This window comes from Planococcus citri, chromosome 3, assembly GCF_950023065.1.
Source record: "Planococcus citri chromosome 3, ihPlaCitr1.1, whole genome shotgun sequence".
NCBI classification, from domain to species: domain Eukaryota; kingdom Metazoa; phylum Arthropoda; class Insecta; order Hemiptera; family Pseudococcidae; genus Planococcus; species Planococcus citri.
Genome location: NC_088679.1, coordinates 9,687,312 through 9,707,983, shown reverse-complemented (window position 1 = coordinate 9,707,983; position 20,672 = coordinate 9,687,312). Strand labels below are relative to the sequence as shown.

At 34.1% G+C, this 20,672-nt stretch overlaps 1 protein-coding gene across 1 annotated transcript in view; it reads right to left on the bottom strand.

The window, feature by feature from the left end:
• The window catches only part of LOC135840436 (potassium voltage-gated channel subfamily KQT member 1-like), a 115,017-nt gene that overhangs the window by 12,641 nt on the left and 81,704 nt on the right, over positions 1-20,672 (bottom strand). The window contains exons 2-3 of the mRNA XM_065356978.1: positions 16,280-16,402; positions 785-901 (exon numbers count right to left, since the gene is read on the bottom strand). Of these exons, the coding sequence (XP_065213050.1) occupies positions 785-901; positions 16,280-16,352 (190 nt within the window). The 5' untranslated portion in view covers positions 16,353-16,402. The remainder of the gene's footprint in view (positions 1-784; positions 902-16,279; positions 16,403-20,672) is intronic.

Genomic DNA, 20,672 nt, shown 5'->3' with positions numbered 1-20,672 from the left:
GTTTTTTTCCCTCCTGCTTGTTCTGTCAAACTATAACACCATATATCATATCGCGTGTGAACGGGAAATGACAACGTATGTAGGCTAATTGATTATTCACACATACCGCGAACACGAATTTCGATACGATTTTCATCGTCGTATAGGTACATACATTTATTTGTCGTTGATCCATCACTATCTTCCCCACAGGAGTTTACTTCATTTCCCTTCTGTCCACAGTACATAGTCCACATTCATTTCCCAAAGTTTTCGATAATATGTAGGGATTCAAATTTGAGCATCATTATCGAGAACCTACAGCTTTCGATATTTATTTGTTCCCTTCGAGGTATATCAAATAGCAACAGAACAGATCGAAATTCTACGCGATTCATAAAACTGTGTCGTCTGAATTTGAATTTTTCAATTTTCAATTCAGGAATTTTCCTGTGCTCTTGTTCTTTGCATTCAATTTCAAAAATGTTGAACATTGAAAGAAAAAATACTCGCCATAATAAAAAAGCCATCGATCTTCGATTTTAAAAAATCAAAAAAAAATAAGGAAAAATAAAAACTGAAACAAATTGAAAAACAATTGAATACAAAACCAATTTCTACAAAATACGATCTACAAATACTTTGACGAAAAAATGAGTCTACATACGTAAAATTTTCTACAAACATCAACTACGAGCGTTTTGAGCTCTGCAATTTCAAAACTACTTCTACTAAAATTTTGTGCATAAAAAAAAACTACGAATAACGAGGTACTGTAAGTCGAAAATCCAAATTCGTCAGTTACCTAATCTCAACCTTCCAAATCGATTGAACGTGTTGTCGAGGCATTCTGGAGTCTCTAGATCGTATTTGCCTGTTCTGGAGCTTTTCACTGTCGCTGGAGAAATACTGACATTTGCGCCTGGAAAACAGCGAGATCCGTATTAAGTTCCTGTGGTTATAGAAAATTCTATACTTGGTCATTTGCACCAATAAATTATAAAGAGAACTTCGTTTCTGAAATTTCAAATTTTTTCAGCGAAGGTTTTTTTGTTGCTTCATTAAAATTACAGTATCGACTCTCGAATTACAACTTTCTGACACTAAATACCGAATAAATAATAATTTAGGGCAGTTTCAGAAAGAAGCGAGGGGGAAGAGTAGGAATTATAATTTGGAAAAACGACAAAATTAATAGTTTGATCACTTTTATGAAAATATTACCTGTGGTCAACAATAATGTCTTTTATTTTTTGAACAAAGTGTAAAAAAATCGAAAAATGGAAAGTATCAACTGCCAAAAAAATCGAAAGATTTTTTTAATAAGTCGGTTATTATCTACATACCTAGTTATTTTCCTCGATTTTTGGTAATTCGAAATAATTGTCAAGAAATTGCCACCACTGCATCTCAAAATATTTCCCCAGTTTTATTTTGGCCCAATTGATGTGAAATATTTCAGAAAAAAATTCAAAATTCACGAATTAAGGAGCCAAAAATAAGCTATTTGCAAATTGTCAACCTCTTGGTAGAATCTTGAAAGTGGTCTTGCATTTTAGGAGTAATGCCATAGCTCGATGTAGAGCCTCAAATACTTTCATTCAGGACCGGGCTATTTTATTTTCCCCAAAGCAGGCTGAGTAACGAAGGAGCGAAAAAACCACGATTTTTTTAATCGAAAATGGTTCCTCTTTGAGGCCTCATATCTCCTCTCCAGAAACACATCTTGGTCTAAAAAAATTTCTGATCCACATTCAAATTAAAAATTTATTGAAACAAATGTAAAAATTGCGTCATAATTTGTAATTGGTGGAAAGATAAGGTGCTCAGGGGTGGACTGGCCCAAAAGGGTCTACGGAGAGATGATAGAAATTGGGGCCTATTTGTGCATTAAGGCCCCATTTTCCGTAGTCTTTTCGAACACCGGGCCTCCCAAACTCTCACTCATTAGTCATTACCAAAAAAAGTTGCATACTTTTGAATTTTATCAAAAATTTATAATTAAAGGGGCCCATTTTTCACCAAAAGGGTCACTCTCCACTCAAGGGCCCACTTTCTTCCTAGGGCCTACGGCCAGTTCACACATGAAGGTGATCGACATACTCGCCCTATACAATGCCATGGACATTAGAGAAGGTAAATCCACCTGCCCACCAGAATCACTCGGTACAGATAAAGCAGAAGATACTGCCAAAAAACATAAGTTGATTTCAACATGGCAAAAATCTTCACACCAAGCAAAGATGATCATTTCACAAACAGTGTCAAAAGAGCTACACAGTCACATTGCTGGCAGGCTCTCAGCGTGTGAAGCATGGATAGTACTCACCAAAGAGTTTGATCACAAGACAGAAGATCAATTATTCTGTGAGTGCCTTAATTTCTTCAGTACCAAGTGGAATGATATCGAAGATGCGCCCTCTGTTGTTGCGCATATTAAAAATCAACATTGAGATTTTTGAGCTGATTTAGAAAATTGCAAAATCAAGACAGTTGATCAGCTGTTAGAATTATTGTTCCTTTTGAAGGTTTTACACATTTTGCCGAGTCAATTTGAATCTTTCAAATTGAGCTATCATCTACTTAAGTTCCCATACAACAATGACCATGCTAATTTCGATGTGAATGTCGATCCATCCACATCCATCACTTTTGGATGCCACATGTCGATGTGAATTTTGACCCTGTGTCGAGCTAATTGTCGATGTAATTGTCGACTGATGTTGATCTGCATTCGTGTCAACAATTGGCTCAACACAGGGTTGAAATTCACATCCACATGTGGCATCCAAAAGTGACGGATGTGCAGGGCTGCATACCGATATAAGTACCAAAATACCAATACCGGCAAATTTTGAAAAAATTTACGAATACCGTTTTACCAATACCGATTAGCAGCCAGATGAAGTACCAATTTACAAAATACCAATAAAGTTATTGAAACGGTATTAATACCAAAATACCAATACCGAAATAATTTTCAATGGTATATTTTGGTATTGGTATTTTGAATTTTTTGATTGATAACAAAATTATAAATAAAATAACTAAAAAATAACTCATATTGAAAAGCTTGTAAGTGATAATGATGAACCTTGAACTTGCAAATTGAGGTGTTTAAATAGAAAAAAAGTGTAATTTTCAAAAAAAAAATGGAAAAACTTTGTTAATTCTGGCCTAAAAACACACTTTTTATTCGGTATTATATTGGTACAATGCTAATACCAATACCAGATAGGTACTGAAAAAAAATCCACAACATAATAAAATACCAATACCAAAATACCAAAATTTGATATCTGTATTGGAAAATACCGAAATACCAATACCATTTTGGGAACTGTATGCTAAATACCAATACCTGGTATCAATACCGTTCATGTTTATCGGTATGCAGCCCTGCGGATGTGGATGGATCGACATTCACATTAAAATTTATGTCGACCTCCTGCTTTGTAAAATTATAAAATTTGAGTTTAAAAATTTTAATTTTTTTTTTCAAAAATGATTTCCTCTGATGTGGCTATTGCTCATGCTGAAAACAGAATCAATGCAAAGTCCACTTATGAAGAAGTACAGACAAAAAGTCTGTATAGACAAAAAGTTGAACAGCAATTCCTTATATCAAAGATGGTGCAATACTTTATCTAAGAGTACTAAACTAATCCATTTTCATGTTGACATGCCGATGTTACTAATGTTGATGTGAAATTTGACATCCACAAATACATCCACAATATCAACATCATCATCTACAACTCCAAAGTGTGGAAAAGTGAATAATTTCAGCAATGCCCGGTGCCCTAAAAAATTTGTTTTCCTCATTGAACAAGATCATATTTTTGAATGTTTACTAAACTTTTAAACACTAACACAGAAAATTTAATTCTGAAAAATTGGTCGACATGTTGTAGATGTAAATTCTGAGTATCGAATTTTACATCTACGTGTCGAGATAGCATGTTGATGTATCAGAAATAATGAGAAAATTTCGAAAATTTTCATTTACCCGGCTTTTGTAGGGACAGAAGATTCTTACTAAATAATTAATTGATCACTTATCCATCATCATGTTGGACAAAAACGTAGTCGATGTAAATGTCGATGTCGACAATTGTTGTGCGGATTGCACTCTAATAAGAAACCAAGTTAAGGCACTATAGCTTCACTCAGGTGAATCGGTTGGCCATCTTTGGTGCAAAATAACAATTGAATTTCATGAAACGTCACAGTGACGTCACTTGACACTGTGATTGGCTGAAATCATTCATTTTGCACCAAAGATGGCCGACCAATTTCGAGTGAAGCTATAGTGCCTTAACTAAGTGATCTGTCTGATTCTCTTAGCATGCACTAGCCCAATGTTACATGTGTATAGTTTGTCGTGGTCCAGTGAAGATATATTAGCTAAATCTGGTAAGAAGAAGTCCCACTGTCAACTTCAGCAGCTAAAATTTTGCCTCATAATAATATGTATATTTTTGATGCTCTATCCGCCTGTGAAAATTTTTTTCAATTGGCTTGTCACACCTTGGGTAGTTCCCTAGTGAGCATTTGAAAATTTGCAAATCGCTTATTTTTAGATAAATCTGTGTTTTGAAAATGTTGTTCTTCTCCAATAGGTATCTACTACCTATTCTCATTGATTGAGTCAAAACATCAAAATTTATAATTCCTGAAACTGAGCAGTTCTTTGGAACGCAATGGTGCCAACTTTTTAGCCATTATTGAAAATTTCAAGAAATTGAAAGAATTTCACATGTTCTTGGCTATTTTTCTGGAATTTTTCAGATTGTCAATAATGATCAAAAAATTAGCACCCCTCCGTTTTAAAATATTCTCCAAATTTCAGAAATGATGTATCTTTTGATGTTTTGGCATGATTAATGCGAGATATTTTTGGAAAAAATGTTCAATACACGAATAACCAGGTTGGGTAGCATCAGGAGTGCAAAACCACGGTTTTTATTTCGGAAACGCCCTCTCTTTGAGAACCCATTTCTCCCCTCCATGGGCACTTCCGGAACTACAATATTTTCTGAGTGACTTTCAACTCAAAGTGAAGGTTTCTGCTGAATTTGGTAAAAATCTGCTGACTTTTTTTTGGGGGGGAGGGAGGGTGATTCACTCTAACCTACATTGCTCTTCCCTTGAGACTTGGACTAAATTATGAGATACTTTTTATCAGAAAATTAAAGAAATGGTCCCTAAAAACAGAACAAAATTGGAATCTGGTCATTTTCCAAAATTTAGAATAATCATTGACGACTTTGACAATTTTATTAATTTATCATACTGTAATAGGTACAAATACCTGGAAAATTCTGGAATTGGAAAAAACAAAAATAGGAATGTGCATATATAATAGACTTTTGGAAATATCTTCAGTAAAAAATGAAAGTTTTTCTAAACCGAGAACCATAAGATGAAAATTATAAACGTCGTTTTTGGAATCACATCTTTGAATTTCAAATCATGTTCCTATTTTTAAATCCAATTTTTAATAATTCTTCACATCGAAACCTATTTCTTATTCGCCCTCGCATGAAAAAAAAGGGAAAAAAATGTCGAAGAGAAATTTTTCATGGACTGTTTCACAACATTTGCTCATCCCACCTAATACATCATTGACATTTACAATACGATTAATATTTTTTTGATATTTCGATGTGTATACGCTGTTTTAGATATTATGCCAAAAAAAATTCTACGCTACGGTTATTCGCTTATAAAAAAAAGAGAGAGAGTAGAAAAATGAAAAAAAAAAAACAACAACGTATCGAGAGGTCATATTAATACCCCAACGTCTCTCTTTTCGCTTCGTAACGTATACGTCATAGTTTTATATCAAATTTATAAATTATGTACGTTTTCTTGACTCTTTTTTCTCTAAAAATACAACGTTTCTTTAGCAGTTGTATGTGCGATGGCGTGCACATAGATATAGAGCGACGAGACGAGAGACGTACACACGAGCAACACTTGCACACTTTTTTTTAATACTGACTATATCACTGAAACTGACACGATATTTCGATTATAACTTGCTATTTCACGCTTAAGCTCATCATACTCGACTCGAGAGGCGAAAAGAAATGCCATGTATTTGCGGAAATGTGGGTGTTTGCGAACTTGGAAATCGAAAAGGGAAAACTGGAAAAGGTAACGAACGCATGGTGAAGGGTAAGTCTGAGTAATACATCATATCGTATAATAATAATAACGACGCAGACGATACGAAATTGTCTCACGGTGTGGCAAATCAATTATTTAAAATATTATCCTCGTCAAATCGAATCGAGTCGACGACTCTACGACGCGACTCAACGGTGCGTTGCATTGGTCAAATTCAAACCTTAGGTCTACGTCCTTTTTTTTTTTTTAGTTCGCATTGAATATCTAATATTTGCGAATCAAATGTCAACAAAGCGGAAAAGCGAAAAAAACTGGTCGAGTTTACCCTTTTTCGCATGTTGAACTTCGAACTTGTCCACTTTTTTCTCTTCCAATTCTGTTTTGACACAGAATTTACTGCGTACCAGGTATCTTTTCTTCTTCTGAATCTCGTTGAATATCTTTTAAAAAGGTTTAGAGAATACCCTTTCGTCAAACATCAAACAGAAGATGCAGCAGAATGAGAGGCAATTAGAAGACAATTTCTCCAGAAACCAAAGTAAGAAATTTCTCTTACCCCTTCAGCCTTCTTATATAAGAACTAATGACAAAGCGAGTTAGACGTTCTATAAATAAGTATCGGAAAAATAGGCAGCCCTAGCAAAGAAACATCTCGATACTTTTTTTCATGCGAACGATTGTTGTTTCGCATTATTCTTTATGCAGAAACCGTCTTCTCATTTGTCTCGGTTCGAAATTGCGTAGCTTTTCAAAAAGATGGCATTTTTTTTTCAGAAAGGAGCTAGCTCCGCGGGCGAAATATACGCTCGTGTTGGAAAAAACTAGCGCTATTTCCACTTTTCACTTTCCAGCCGTATAACCTCGTAAATGTTTCTAACAAATTATCGCGAATAAGATGGAGAAATTGTGACGATGATGTTAATGTAAGCACCGATGCTGGCGTCGCAGTCTTTGAACACACAATGTTATAAGTCTTTTGTAAAAATCATAACATCTTATGAGTGTTATTTCTGTATAGTGGAGATGAGAAGAAGAATACAGATACGACCGCTCGCGATAGTAAGAGTTTTTCCAGCCAAGGAAGAGAAACGAGAGGGGGAGAATATGACATGTTTGCGCGCTTCATTTTATGAAATTTCATCATTATAATATGTAGATTAGCTTTTCGTGGTAAATGATGCTTTCAGTTTAATTTTTCAAAAGAGCTTTTTCTCGTCTTTGCTCTTTTTTTTTTTTTGCAAGGGGTTAAATGTTTGTTGTGAAGTTAAGTGAATGATTGAGAGTACTCGAATGTTGCAGTGTTTGGGTTGAGAAGCGCGCTGTATTATGAGTTTTTGAATACATAATTGGAATTATACGAAGCGCATCTAGGTGACAGATTATTGATGTTCTGTTACGTATTAAATCGTTAATTAGATTTGTTTGATGGTGTGATCGAGTTGAACGAATTCTTCAAGAGCTATAATGTATATATGTTTTTTACACGTACCTACCTATTCTTGAAAGTATTGTTTTTGGACGTTTTTAGAAACTCTTTTTCAAACACTTTTTAGATTCCAATCACCGACTTTTAAAAACTTCCAATGTCTTTAGAGCAGTTCTGAACCTTGTGAAGCCTCCAGAAAATTTTTGAAACACGAAATTTCTACTAAATTTTATAAAATCAAGATGGAAAGCTGAAATTTACACTTTGAGGATTCCACAGCAGCACTTTGGAAATCCAGTTTTCCAAAAAATGCCATAGAACCTGCCCATATTAACCACATGCATCTGTGTTAAAGTTGATATGGACAGGTTCTATGGCATGCTGCTAGAGTGTCCAAAACGGTTCGAAACCATCCGTCTGTCATTCAGCAGGTTTCAATTACGGTACAGTGTGAATTTAAGCTTTCCATCATTATTTGGTATAATTTAATGGAAATTTCGAGTTTCGAAAATCTGCTTGAGGCTCCAGAACTGCTCAAAATGGCTCCAAACTATTTTCAACCATTTGGTGGATTATGATGATGGCCCCAATCAAATTTTAGTTTTCTAGATGAATTTAGTAACTGATTTTTGGTTCAGTTTTGACCTTTTGATTTTTAAAAATTCACTAAAAGTTGAATAATGTACTGTTTTGGCTTTTGAAATTTGGGATGATGCCATATTTTGCATGCTCTTTCAATCTAGCTTTGTCCGGTTAAAAAATTTTCTGCCAGGTGGAATACTTACGTGCCTTACCTACCCTGCTTGTTAAAATGGAACAAAACCGAACAGACCAGTAAAAATGTGAAGTCATTTGCTCATGAACGGAACGGAATACCAGTGCCAAAAAAAACAATATTTTTAGTGAAGTACAGGTAATTTTATGGTAAACAACAGGTAATGTTTTGGTAAACTACTGGTAATTTTTTGGTAAATTACACATAATTTTTTGATAAATTACACGTAATTTTTTGGTAAATTACTGTGGTAACTAGGTTTGGATAAAAATTGGGATTTTTTGGGACAAGGAATACGAGTGGTTTCTTAGGAGTCAAAATCTGACAGAGTATTGAGTGAAATATGAAAAGGAATACATGTATGGATTTGTAATGAAATAGCTTTCATTTTAGGACAACCAAATTGATCAGGAGAAGATAGGTAAATGGAAAGAATGAGACTTTGGGAAATAGGATCGAAGTGTAGGAATTAAAAAACCTCCTAGCAACCACATAACTAACTATGGTTATCAGATTCCATTCAAAATAAAATAATCTTCTCTACATGTAAAATAAATGATTTTGTAAAAGTAACCAAGAAGGTACGAGCATAACTCGTGAGTAAATTTATTTCAAAGATACATACAACGTATGATTCATTATAGTTCGTGTAGTTCCAAATGGGTTTCAAAAAGAATCTCTCAATCGAGATATATCATTAAATTTAGTAGGTAGGTAAACTACCTTTCACGATTCATAATGGAATCATATCGAGGAAATTAAACTAATAAAAAGTCTTCAATCAGACTATCTCATATTTACAGGTAGGTATTTCTAGTTGTTATTTAATTATAACATGTCTAACCTAAATGAGGGGGACTCTTACTTCTCACCACATCTCGATCACCAGCACCTCTGTGCTCTGGCTTTTAGGCAGCCATTTCAGGAACAACCATATCGTAGAGAGAAAATTCACGAGTCGCGTATTCGGTAATTCAAATCAAGTTCAAGATAAATCTTTCAAATCATTGTAATGTCGAGATATTTTCACATTACACAAAAAATCATAGTAAATTAAGTTATTTCTAAATCATACAAAAAATATCACGAAGAACGCACAAAACATACGTCTACATCTTTCAAACATAATAAGTTAGTTGATCCGTTTTCTAACTTATAGCAATTTCAAAAAGATTCAAACAGAATCAACTAATGACCTCTAGTATCATTTTTCTTCACCTATCAGAATTTTATATAGGCATTTAGATACGTATATCTATACCACATTACACATAATTTTTTGGTAAATTACACGTAATTTTTTGGTGAATTATAGTAATTGTTTGTAATTTACCAGTAATTTTTAGGTAAATCATTGGACATTTTTTGGTAAATTACCGGTAATTTTTACGGTAAATTACTGGTAATTTATTTGTTAAATTACTGGTAATTTATTTGTTAAATTACGGGTAATTTATTTGTTAAATTACGGGTAATTTTTACAATAAATTACGGGTAATTCATGTGAAGGGCTAATTGTGAAAGTTGCCTTAGTCAGCAGTGATTTTTGTACATAATCAATGAAAACATTGTTGTCCTGCTTCAGTGATAATGTAAAAACTTCATGGTCAAGTATTAAAAAAACATCTTCAACTATCCCAGAATGCATTACCTTACTCATTTTTCCCTTTAAAATTGATGAAATATGAAAAAAAAATGTTTAAAGTTGTGTGTACAAAAAAATGACTAAGGCGACTTTCACAATTAGCCCTTCATGTGGTTAAGTATGGGTAATTTTTTTGGTAAATTACAGGAATTGTTTGTAATTGACCAGCAGTTTTTAGTAATTTACCAGTCATTTTCAGGTAAATCACCAGTCATTTTTTTTTAGTTAATTACTGGTAATTTTTTTAGTTAACTACAAGTAATTTTTATGGTAAATTACCGGTAATCTTTTTGTAATCCACTGGTAATTTTTAGGTAAATTATGTACTGGTAATTTTGTTGGAAAATTACGAGTAATTTTTCGGTAAATTATAGTAATTGTTTGTAATTTACCAGTAATTTTTAGGTAAATCATTGGACATTTTTTGGTAAATTACCGGTGATTTTTACGGTAAATTACGGGTAATTCATTTGGTTAATTATGGGTAATTTTTTTGGTAAATTACAAAAATTGTTTGTAATTGACCAGCAGTTTTTAGTAATTTACCAGTCATTTTTAGGTAAATCACCAGTCATTTTTTTTAGTTAATTACTGGTAATTTTTTTAGTTAACTACAGGTAATTTTTATGGTAAATTACTGGTAATCTTTTTACAATCCACTGGTAATTTTGGGTAAATTACTGGTAATTTTGTTGGTAAATTACAGATAATTTTTTGTAATTTACCGGCAGTGTTTTTGTAATTAACCAGTAATTTTTATTTTTTTGGTAAATCACTGGTCATTTTTAGGTAAATTACTGGTAATTTCAGTGATGGCAAAACTTTTTCATTTCAGTTCAAGTTTTTAGTTTTTAGTTTCAGTTTTATTTTTTTCAGTTCAAGTTTTCAGTTTTTAGTTTCAGTTTTATTTTTTTCAGTTCAAGTTTTCAGTTTTAAGTTTCAGTTTTACTTTTTTCAGTTCAAGTTTTTAGTTTCAGTTTTCAGTTTTGCTTTTTTCAGTTCAAGTTTTCATTTCAGTTTTCTATTTCAGTTTCAGTTTTCAAAATTTTTCTTGAAGTTCAAAAGGAAATGAAAAAAAAAATTATTTTCTTTCATGAATTTTTTCATACACTAATCTAATTTGCTACTTGGCAACAAAAACTTCAAATTTCAAATTCAAACATTTCAAACTCAAAAATTATGAATAAAATATGCAGGGCTGTGCAGAGAAAATCCGGGCCTGGGGGCCAAAGAAAAGAGAAGTTATGCTATACTTGGGAGGAAGATCGCATCGTCCTTTTGCCGACAAAAAATTGTTATTTTGCCACAATAATCAAAATTTTAATTAACACGCTGAGCAGTGAGCACTGTATAGTATCAAAAAACTTTGAAAATCCAGTGGTTCTGTTCTGTTCAGAACAAGTGAGAAATTTGCATTTTATGTACACTTACTTACAAGCGGGTCATTCCATGTCAACTCAACCAAAAAAAGGCGATTTTGAAAGTCATGTCTTTCGATTTCGCTCAATTTTTTTTACAATATCTACCCACCCAGTAAGTAAGAAAGGCGCAATCAGTTTGGCCCCAGCCCCCTCAGGGGGCGGGTGGGGGGGCTCCCATTATTTGGTTTCGAGATGGCACTTGTTGACAGAGGGGGAGCATCCCCACCCCCAATTTTGGGTGAAACGTTCGAAAGAAAATCTGGGGCATGTGATATATCGAATTGTATGTTTTTGGCGACGCTGAACACGAATATGACGTTAGATTTTTGATAGGACCCCATCCACGGCCCCCAGCACCTCCCCAAATAGGGTAAAAGTTCAAAAAAGTGTTTTGTTCATGCGACACATGAAATAATATGTTTTTGGTGACGCTGAACACCAATATGACGTCAGATTTTTGATTGGGCTTCATCCACGGCCCCCAACAATTTTTTTGGACTTTTACCTATTAGGGGAGGTTCTGGCCGGGGGGCCATAGATGAGGTCGATTTAAAAAACTATGGCTATATTCGTGTTCAGTAGCGATATCGAAAACATACTATTTCATGTGTCACACGAATGTTACCATTTTTTTGGGGGTTACCCGCTTTGTGGAGGTGCAGGGGGCCGTGGACGGGTCAAATCAAAAGTCTGACGTCATATTCGTGTTCAGCGTCACCAAAAACATATTATTCCATGTGTCACACGAACAAGACGCATTTTTGAACTTTTACCCCCTTTGAGGAGGTGCTGGGGGCTGTGGATGGGCCCCTATCGAAAATCTAACGTTGTTCAGCGTAGCCAAAAACATACAATTCGATATATCACATGCCCCAGCCAGATTTTCTTTCGAACGTTTCACTCAAAATTGGGGGTGGGGATGCTCCCCCTCTGTCAACGAGTGCCATCTCGAAACCTAAGTAAATATTTCGAAAAAGTATCAAAATGTACATCTATGGAAATTTTTTCAAAATTTTAAATGGTAGCTCCCACTTACAGGCTACAGCGCCATTTTGAAATTTGAACTTTCAAATTGAAAGTTAAACTTTCAACTTTTGAAAATTTCAACATAGGTACTTTAAAAGTTCAAAATTCAATGCCCTTTCGAACTGTGAAATCAGTTTTGATCAAAGTATCATAGTTTTGGAGGAATGGGCTGCTGAAGTTGAGTACCTCGAGACAATGTGAAAGTAATAGAAGCCCCCCCCCCATCCGCCCTCTGAGGGGGCTGGGACCAAACTGATTGCGGCTTTCTTACTTACCGGGTGGGTAGATATTGTAAAAAAAATTGAGCGAAATCGAAGGACATGACCCAAAAACGTTGGTTGAGTTGACATGGAATGACCCAAGTAGCATCTTGAATGGCCCCAGTGAAGCGAGGGCAAAAGTTTTCAGCTTTGGAAAATTTGTGATTTAAAAAGTAGAACGACATCAATCGATTTTAATGAAAAAAAAAATAGGTTTTCCTTTTTTGTTTTTCTGATCTCAACATTTTTCAAATTCAATAGGTTTCTTGAAATTGTAACTCTGAGAAGAGTATCAAATTGACCCATGCAAAGCGAGGGCAAAAGATTGGATAATTTGTAGTTCAAAAAGTAGAACAACATCAATTTTAATGAGAGAATTCGCCATTCTGTTTTTCTGATTTCAACTTTTTCTAAATTTCATTTTTCATCAATGTTTTTTTTTTTAAACTCTGACTCTTAGCGGAAACTTGGAAAGAAAAGATTCAAATTGGCCCGAGCGAAGCGAGGGCAAAAATTTTTGAAAAAAATAAGAATTTTGAGAATAGATTGATGATTTTGTCGACAAAATTCAGTGATGGCAAAACTTTTTCATTTCAGTTCAAGTTTCTAGTTTTTAGTTTCAGTTTCATTTTTTTCAGTTCAAGTTTTCAGTTTTTAGTTTCAGTTTTATTTTTTTCAGTTCAAGTTTTCAGTTTTCAGTTTAAGTTTTTCTCATTTCAGTTCTAGTTTCAGTTTCAGTTTCAGTTTCTCTATTTCAGTTCAAGTTTTTAACCAGTTTCAGTTTTAGTTTCAGTTTCAGTTTTCCATCACTGGGTAATTTTTTTAGTAAACCATGGGTTATTTTTATGGTAAATCGGTCATTTTTTTGTAAGTCAACAGTAATTTTTAGATAAATTACAGGTGATTTTTTTTTGGTAAATTACTGGTAATTTATTGGTAATTTTTTGGCAAATTGTTGGTAATTTTTTGGTAAACTGCTGGTATTTCTTCGTTAAAGTATAGGTACTGGTGATTTTTTTGATGGATTATACTGGTAATTTGTTGCCAAATACTAGCCATTTTTGATAAATCAATCGTAATTTAAAGTAAAATACACTCAGAATTGTTTTATGCTTCACTGTGTGTGTAATGTAACTGTAACGTTCAATTGTATTTGTACTTTAGCAGAAACTCAGGCACTTCTGATTAATTAAACATGGTGTTACATAATTTACCAGTAACTTTTTTATAATCAGTAGTAATCACCATAAAGCTTTGGTATTAATCGTACATATTTGGTAAGTAACTAGTCACTGGTATGTAGTTAAAAATCTGACATTTTCAGCTTTTCAATGAATTTTATGAAATTTTAGTCCTTAGTTATTTTTCAAGTGGCCACTCATGAACTTCGTCAGTTTTAAAATGGCCGCATACCTACCTAAGCTATGAGGAAAAATTTCAGCTTTCAAAAAAAGATGTTCAGTAACTGCGAAATTTCCTCTGCCTTCGATTGATTAGCATTTGAAGTTCGTAGGTGTAATCTATGGCTTGCTAGGTTGCATTTTTACCTATTTAAAAAAAAAAAAACAAAAACAAAAAAATTTAAGGTGTCTACATTTGGGCACCTAACTTGAATTAAGTAATTTTCATAATTATTTCTTCACCAAAAAAATGACGCATCTAAATTTTAAAAAGCGTAAGAGCGACCAACATTTTGGCACATTTTGTACCAATCTTTGTACTTTACACTAGAACATCTAATTTCACCATCTAACATGTGCACAACCATACTAAATTTGTTATCAGAAGCATGATGGAAAAAGAAAATGGAAATATAAACTATTATCTACTTTTTCTCTCTAAAAAAAACAACAACATACAATTGCGGAGATATTTTCGGTTTTCCGCCAAAAGTTACACATTTGTGGGTTAAAAAGAAAACATTTTTCATTAGATGTTCAACAAAAAAAAACAATCACATCATAAAAAAATATTTCGCTTCATTTTTATTATTTCCTTTTCCCGTCAATCGTTCATTTTCTCATTGCGGTCATTCTTCGAGTTATCAAAGTATATTCTTTTACTCTTTTATTTTCACAGGACAAAAAAAGAATCAAGTCATCTTATTCAGCTGTCGAACATTTTAACGAAAAATTAAGGCTTTACAAAATGTACTTATCCCATTTCATGCGCTGGATTTGGATCAATTTCCTCTCAGCTAAAAATCATACTTAGTCATGTTGAAACTTAGATAATTGTAAGTTGATCGTTGCGCATCGAACGATGGAACTCCTACAAAAATAATTTTTAAACCACTAGGTACGAAAAAAAAACAACAATAAACAAATAAAAATAAAGGAGTTAGCGACGGAGGGAGAGAAAAGGAAGTAATTCAGGTACCTAGTAGTATAAATTTTCATAAACTTCATCATAAATATTTAAATTTACGCATTGTAATTAAAAGGGTCAAAATTAGCATTTTTTTTCTCCTCCTCTCTTAAACGAAAGCTGATAAAGGGAAGTGTAAACAAAAAAGTTGTCAAGTGAGGTCATAATGAAGACTTTAGCGTGGTAACTTGATTTTGTAGGATTATTTTTTATTTTTTGTTTCATTCTTAGGTTGTTAGGTACTTATACGAGTTGGTAGTCGAGTTGCATTTTTTTTCAGCCATGGTTAAGTATACTCGTAGGTAACTAAATTCTTGGATTTGGCAACTTCATTGGCCGCGAACTTGAGACCGCAACAACTTTTAACCTCGATCTTCATCTCACTCTTCTTATTTATAGAACCTTCTCGCTTCTCCTTTTCCTCTCCAATTCGCGTTAAAACGTAAACATTTCCAAATCGCACACCTTGAAATTTTAATTTCGGAGCCAAGAACGGTTCATTAACCTGGCATTTTACACTGAAAAATTATTTCACAATAAACCTAAATTACCAGTAATTTTTCAACAAAAAAAAAAAAAAAAAAAAACGAAAAAAATACACTTTAAAACACACAACGATAATTCTCACCGCGTCTTTCTCCAGTCATTTACCATTTACAACTTTCAATAACACTAACCCATTTCCCAGTCCTTCTTCGAAAGAAAAAGCTATGTACCTCGACTCGTCTGACGAGCTGCAACAACACGTAGTAAGTGGATACGTTAACACACAAGCACCCCTAAAAGCTCGAACTTTTCATTTCGCAAAACAAATAAACGAAACGAGCAAGAGGTCATAAAACTGGCAAACACATTTCGGCATTTTCGAAATTTCCTCGCGCATATTTTCAACGCGGATATTAATTACGGTTAATTAACACGGTTCGTGTGGCTTGAAATAGGGCGAATGTAAAACTATTTAAGTATTTTCACGATGATGATGAAACGTGGCATGATGAAAAGAAACACTAACATTTTTATCAATGTAAATTTACGTTTGTCTCCTCCTCCTCCTTACATCACCCATACGTATTTTAGTTTATTGCCCATCTATAAAAAAAATGACATACATTTGCACGTGTAAGCATAAGCACATTCCAATTGCTTATACTCGTACTCGAGTACTTAACCAGCAAAAAACTCATCAAAAATTCGTCCCTTTGGTATCGTGATTTAGAAAAGGGGAAAAATGGAGTAAAAACTCACCTCTATTCCACGTAGGTGCTGATAGCAATGTCTGAGCTTCCTCCAGCTTGTTACGTTCCAAGTCATCTTTCATTTTGCAGCAACATCTCTATCCGCGCGATATTACCGTTACCGCACACGTACCTGAATGGCAAAAAAAACCAGAGTGTTATATTAACGTTCGAATTCGAAATATTCAAATAAAAACGTGTAAATTTTTTCAATTCGTTTTCAAAAGTTACACTTTCACGTAGCGCGACGCGACGACGATGACGATATCTAGAAGAAAAAGAAGCCTTTACTGTTTTATCTACGAATAAAATCTCGGTTATCGCGTACCAAAGCTAAACCCCTCACCGTAGTAAAAATACTCTTCGTGAAATTACGAATCACGCGACGAATTCCAAGTCGACTGTTATAGGTACCACACGTCGAGCCTAAACGTGAAAAATATATCGTCGTCGGAAACATAAAACCAGCATGTACATACATCGAGCCTTACAGCAATATTCTTATCTCGAATAATCATTTTGCCATGGAAAAACCTATAATAAGTTATTTCAACGACGATACGGGGAACTAGGGAGGGGAGGAAAGGGTGGTGATTCTTCGTCTTATACATACCAGTACCTACGAAATACTTTTCTGTGTAATTTATTCGTTCACGTCGTCGTTGGTCTCGACGTAAATGCAAATATCATACAAAGGCTCTATAATTAGTCAAAGCCCCGACACACCTGCTCGATGAGTAAGTAAGTAAGTGTACGAAAAGCAACTAGCAAGGCCCTCAAAATACGATGAAAACGTAAAATGTTTGTTACCTACTTTTAACTAATGAACCATTTTACCAAAGACTATTTTCACGTTTTCGAAATGTGAGCACAATCCATCGCTTTATATGTATTTGTACAAATGTTATAGATACTGGTGCAATAAATCATTTTGCGTTCTTCGCAACACCTTATATACGAGTACAATGTGTCTCACTATCAGTCTTGAGTCTATTAAGAGAACATAAGAATGACATTTTGCCTTCTTCGTTTACTACTTCATAGGTAATACTCGTACTACACTGTAAGGCACTTTGAAATGGAAAATTTTGTTCACGTTGATGATCATCTCATTGGAACTCGATATTGAAGGATTTTGATGTAAGTGATTAAGAAAATGGTCACCGAAGGTTTTCATTTATGAGGATTAGGTAAGGATGATTCGAATCATTCGATTCAAGTAACGATTCGTCGATTCGGATCAAAAATGGAGTGATTTGATTCATTTTTTGAATTCTTTTGTGACGAATAAACCAATCAAAAAAGGTACTTAGGTAGTCAAAAATGAAGCATGCACTAGATAATCGAACAGAGTTCTCCTCCAAAATTGGCTACCACTGAAACTGAAGGCGTTATTAAACTAGGTATATTTTAAGAGAAAAAAAAATGTGTTTAAAATGAGTTTCTCAAAACTTTCAAAAGTCAAACTTTTGTACATTTTTTCTCTCTTTTATCCTTCTCAGTACAAGGTACTGCATTTAGGGTTGGTATATGTGATATGAAAATATCAAAGAGTAAGGATGGCCCAGTTCACCATCAGTGATCAACTGATCCATCACCTTATCGACTATGTTGCATGCCGCATTTTGGTTTTCAATATCAGCAAAGTGTTTACCAAGGATCAATCGTGGACTAATAGGATTGTCCAACCTTGGTTTTCGTGTGTGTCTAAAAGTTGTTCTAACAAATAAGACGGGTTGGTTGACATCTTCAAGTGTTAATCCATTTTCATATGGTCCCAGTGGTGTGTACTGCGTAGTTTCCACCAGGAACCCACCCCCCTGAGGGGAGCACCCTTTGGCCTTTGATTTTCTCTGGCTACCACACGCGAAGCCATGTGCTTTTGGGCACACTTCAACACGCTTACTGCCATGGCACCTTCAGCTTCTGGGCTGGTTCATTTCTGGATGACTACAGAGACCCTGGCTGTATCTTCATACGTTGATTGAACTCCATCTTCTGATATCGTTATGTTACTAATGTTAAGTAAGTTATTGGCACACTGTTGTCTTTCTGAGGTTGGATTGGGTATTAAAATAACACTACAGCATGGATGGAGTGCTCTTGTGGTGACTGATAGTTTTTTGCTGTTGGTTGGTTTCTGACTGGTCTGCATCACCTTCACTCTGGCTCCCACTGGATGTGTTGAGCATTAGCGTTCTTTCAGCTTTGGTTATATGTATTCTTTTCCTTTGGGTGATGTTGTTGACATATCATTCTTGCAGCCACTATACCACTCTGGAAGAAATTTATCATTTCTAAGGTTGGCACAGGCAGCTAGGTTTTCTAGGGATTGGATTTTGGATGTTCTGACCCTATCAACGGGGGTTGTGTAATACAAAGGGGAGACCAATACTTGTTGACACCCCCCCCCAGGCACCAAAGTCTGCTCCCTAAAATCCTTTCCCCAAGACGGGTTGGGGGACTCAGTCTACCCGATGGGCATGCGTGAATAACAAAGCCTGGTAGGGTGATTGAGCCCTTGGCAACCACTTAGGGGGTATGGGTAGTGGTGGACAACCCATCTCCCCCCCCCCATCATAGATCTAGGATTGGGGATAAATTAAGATACTACATTCTGTTTAGATTTAGTCTTAGATTTAAGATGTAAATAAATATGTTTATTTGAAAAAAACCCCGGCACGTTGTGTGTCCGGGGAACCAAAAAAAATAAAAATAAAAAATGAAAAAAATATAAAAAAACATTCTGCTCTAATTTTCGAACACTTTATCGACTTTAAAAATGTTCCAAGCAATTGTCGTCAGTTTTTATTGCAATTTTTGACAACTCTCAGACATTTTCAAGCAATTTTAAGTACATTTTTTATCAGTTATCATACTTCATGCTATTTTTGCCAAATTTTTATAATTTTATAACATTATTATTGATCAATTTTATCGGTAATGTTTAGATGTACCTACATAATGTAGTAATCATATTCTACGTATGCCATTTTCACAGCATTTTTCTCAAATTCTGAAATATTCCATCAACTTTATTAAGCCATTTAAAATTTTATGTATGCCATTTAGATAAGTTTTTTCCTTGTGCTGCGCATTTTTTTTTTTAAATTTTCAACCCCTTACTGAAATTTTATCATTTTTTGAGGGATTTTCAAGAATCAAAATTAAAGAATGTTTTATGCAGTTTTTGTCAAATTTCAACAAATTACATCAATTTTTGATAATTTTTATTGATTTTAACGATTTTTATCAATATTTTCACGTTATTTTCAACATGTTTTCGTAATGTTTTCGGCAAATTTTGCTCGAAATTCATCAATAATTAGTCACAATTTCAATGATTTTTGTTCTCTTTACGTGTTTTTGTACTTTTTAACACATTTTTAATTTTAACCAAGTTTATACAATTTTTTTTCAATATGGCCAAATTTCATAAATTTTTTTTAATGTAGTGTAGGTAGGTATCAATTTATTGGCAAGTCTTGATGATTTTAGTTCACTTATTTAACGTAGGTATTTTTATTATTTTATTGTCATTTTAAACACATTTAGCCACAGCTTAGAGAATTATTGTTGAACTCGGCCAGATTTTGGTTATAGGAAAATTCGTAGCGCGAAATTAATAGCAGGAAAAATTCATAGTTTTTATACAAATAACTTGAGCACTTAAATTTAAAAAATCAATAGATTCTTGTTCGCGCGAGGAAATTTTTGACATTCGTACGAATCGCTGTATCTAGTTTCCAACCACACCACCCCCCCTCCCAATAAGGTTCAAATTTCATTGTTTTGAGCAATTTTGGAGCCTCCAGGAAATTTATCTACGCCTTCTGAAGCAAATTCAAAATCCTGGAGCAATTGAAAATCGTGTTAGAGGCTCCAGAATGGCTCGAAACGATGAAATTTGGATTTAAAAAAAAATATAGCCAGGTAACATAATTATATATTATGGATAAAAGCGCTATTATTCAATAAAATGTTGATGTGTTTGAACCAAAAAACCTGCTCATTTTCACTCAATAAGCTTTTTGAAATTTTTTTGGGAAATTTTAAAAAGTTCGCGAAAAATCGAAAAACAATTTAGGCAGCTGAAATTTTAGTTTTGAGGGTTTTAGACCACGCTCTCTCCAAACTGTTCAAATCGAAGGTGGATTACTCGAGTCGTAATCTGATTTTGATTACGTTTTGTGTCATACTTCATAATAAAGGCGCTGTTTAAACCTCATCATGTTTTAATTAAGTAGATTTCGGCATTATTTCTGTTCCAAGAATTTTCCTGCTATGAATTTTTGCGCGATGAATTTTCCAGCAATCCCGAATTTCATTAGATTTTGAATTATTTTAATGTTTTTTTTTTTTCACAAGCGTTTTTACGTTATTTTTAACATGTTTTTGAGATT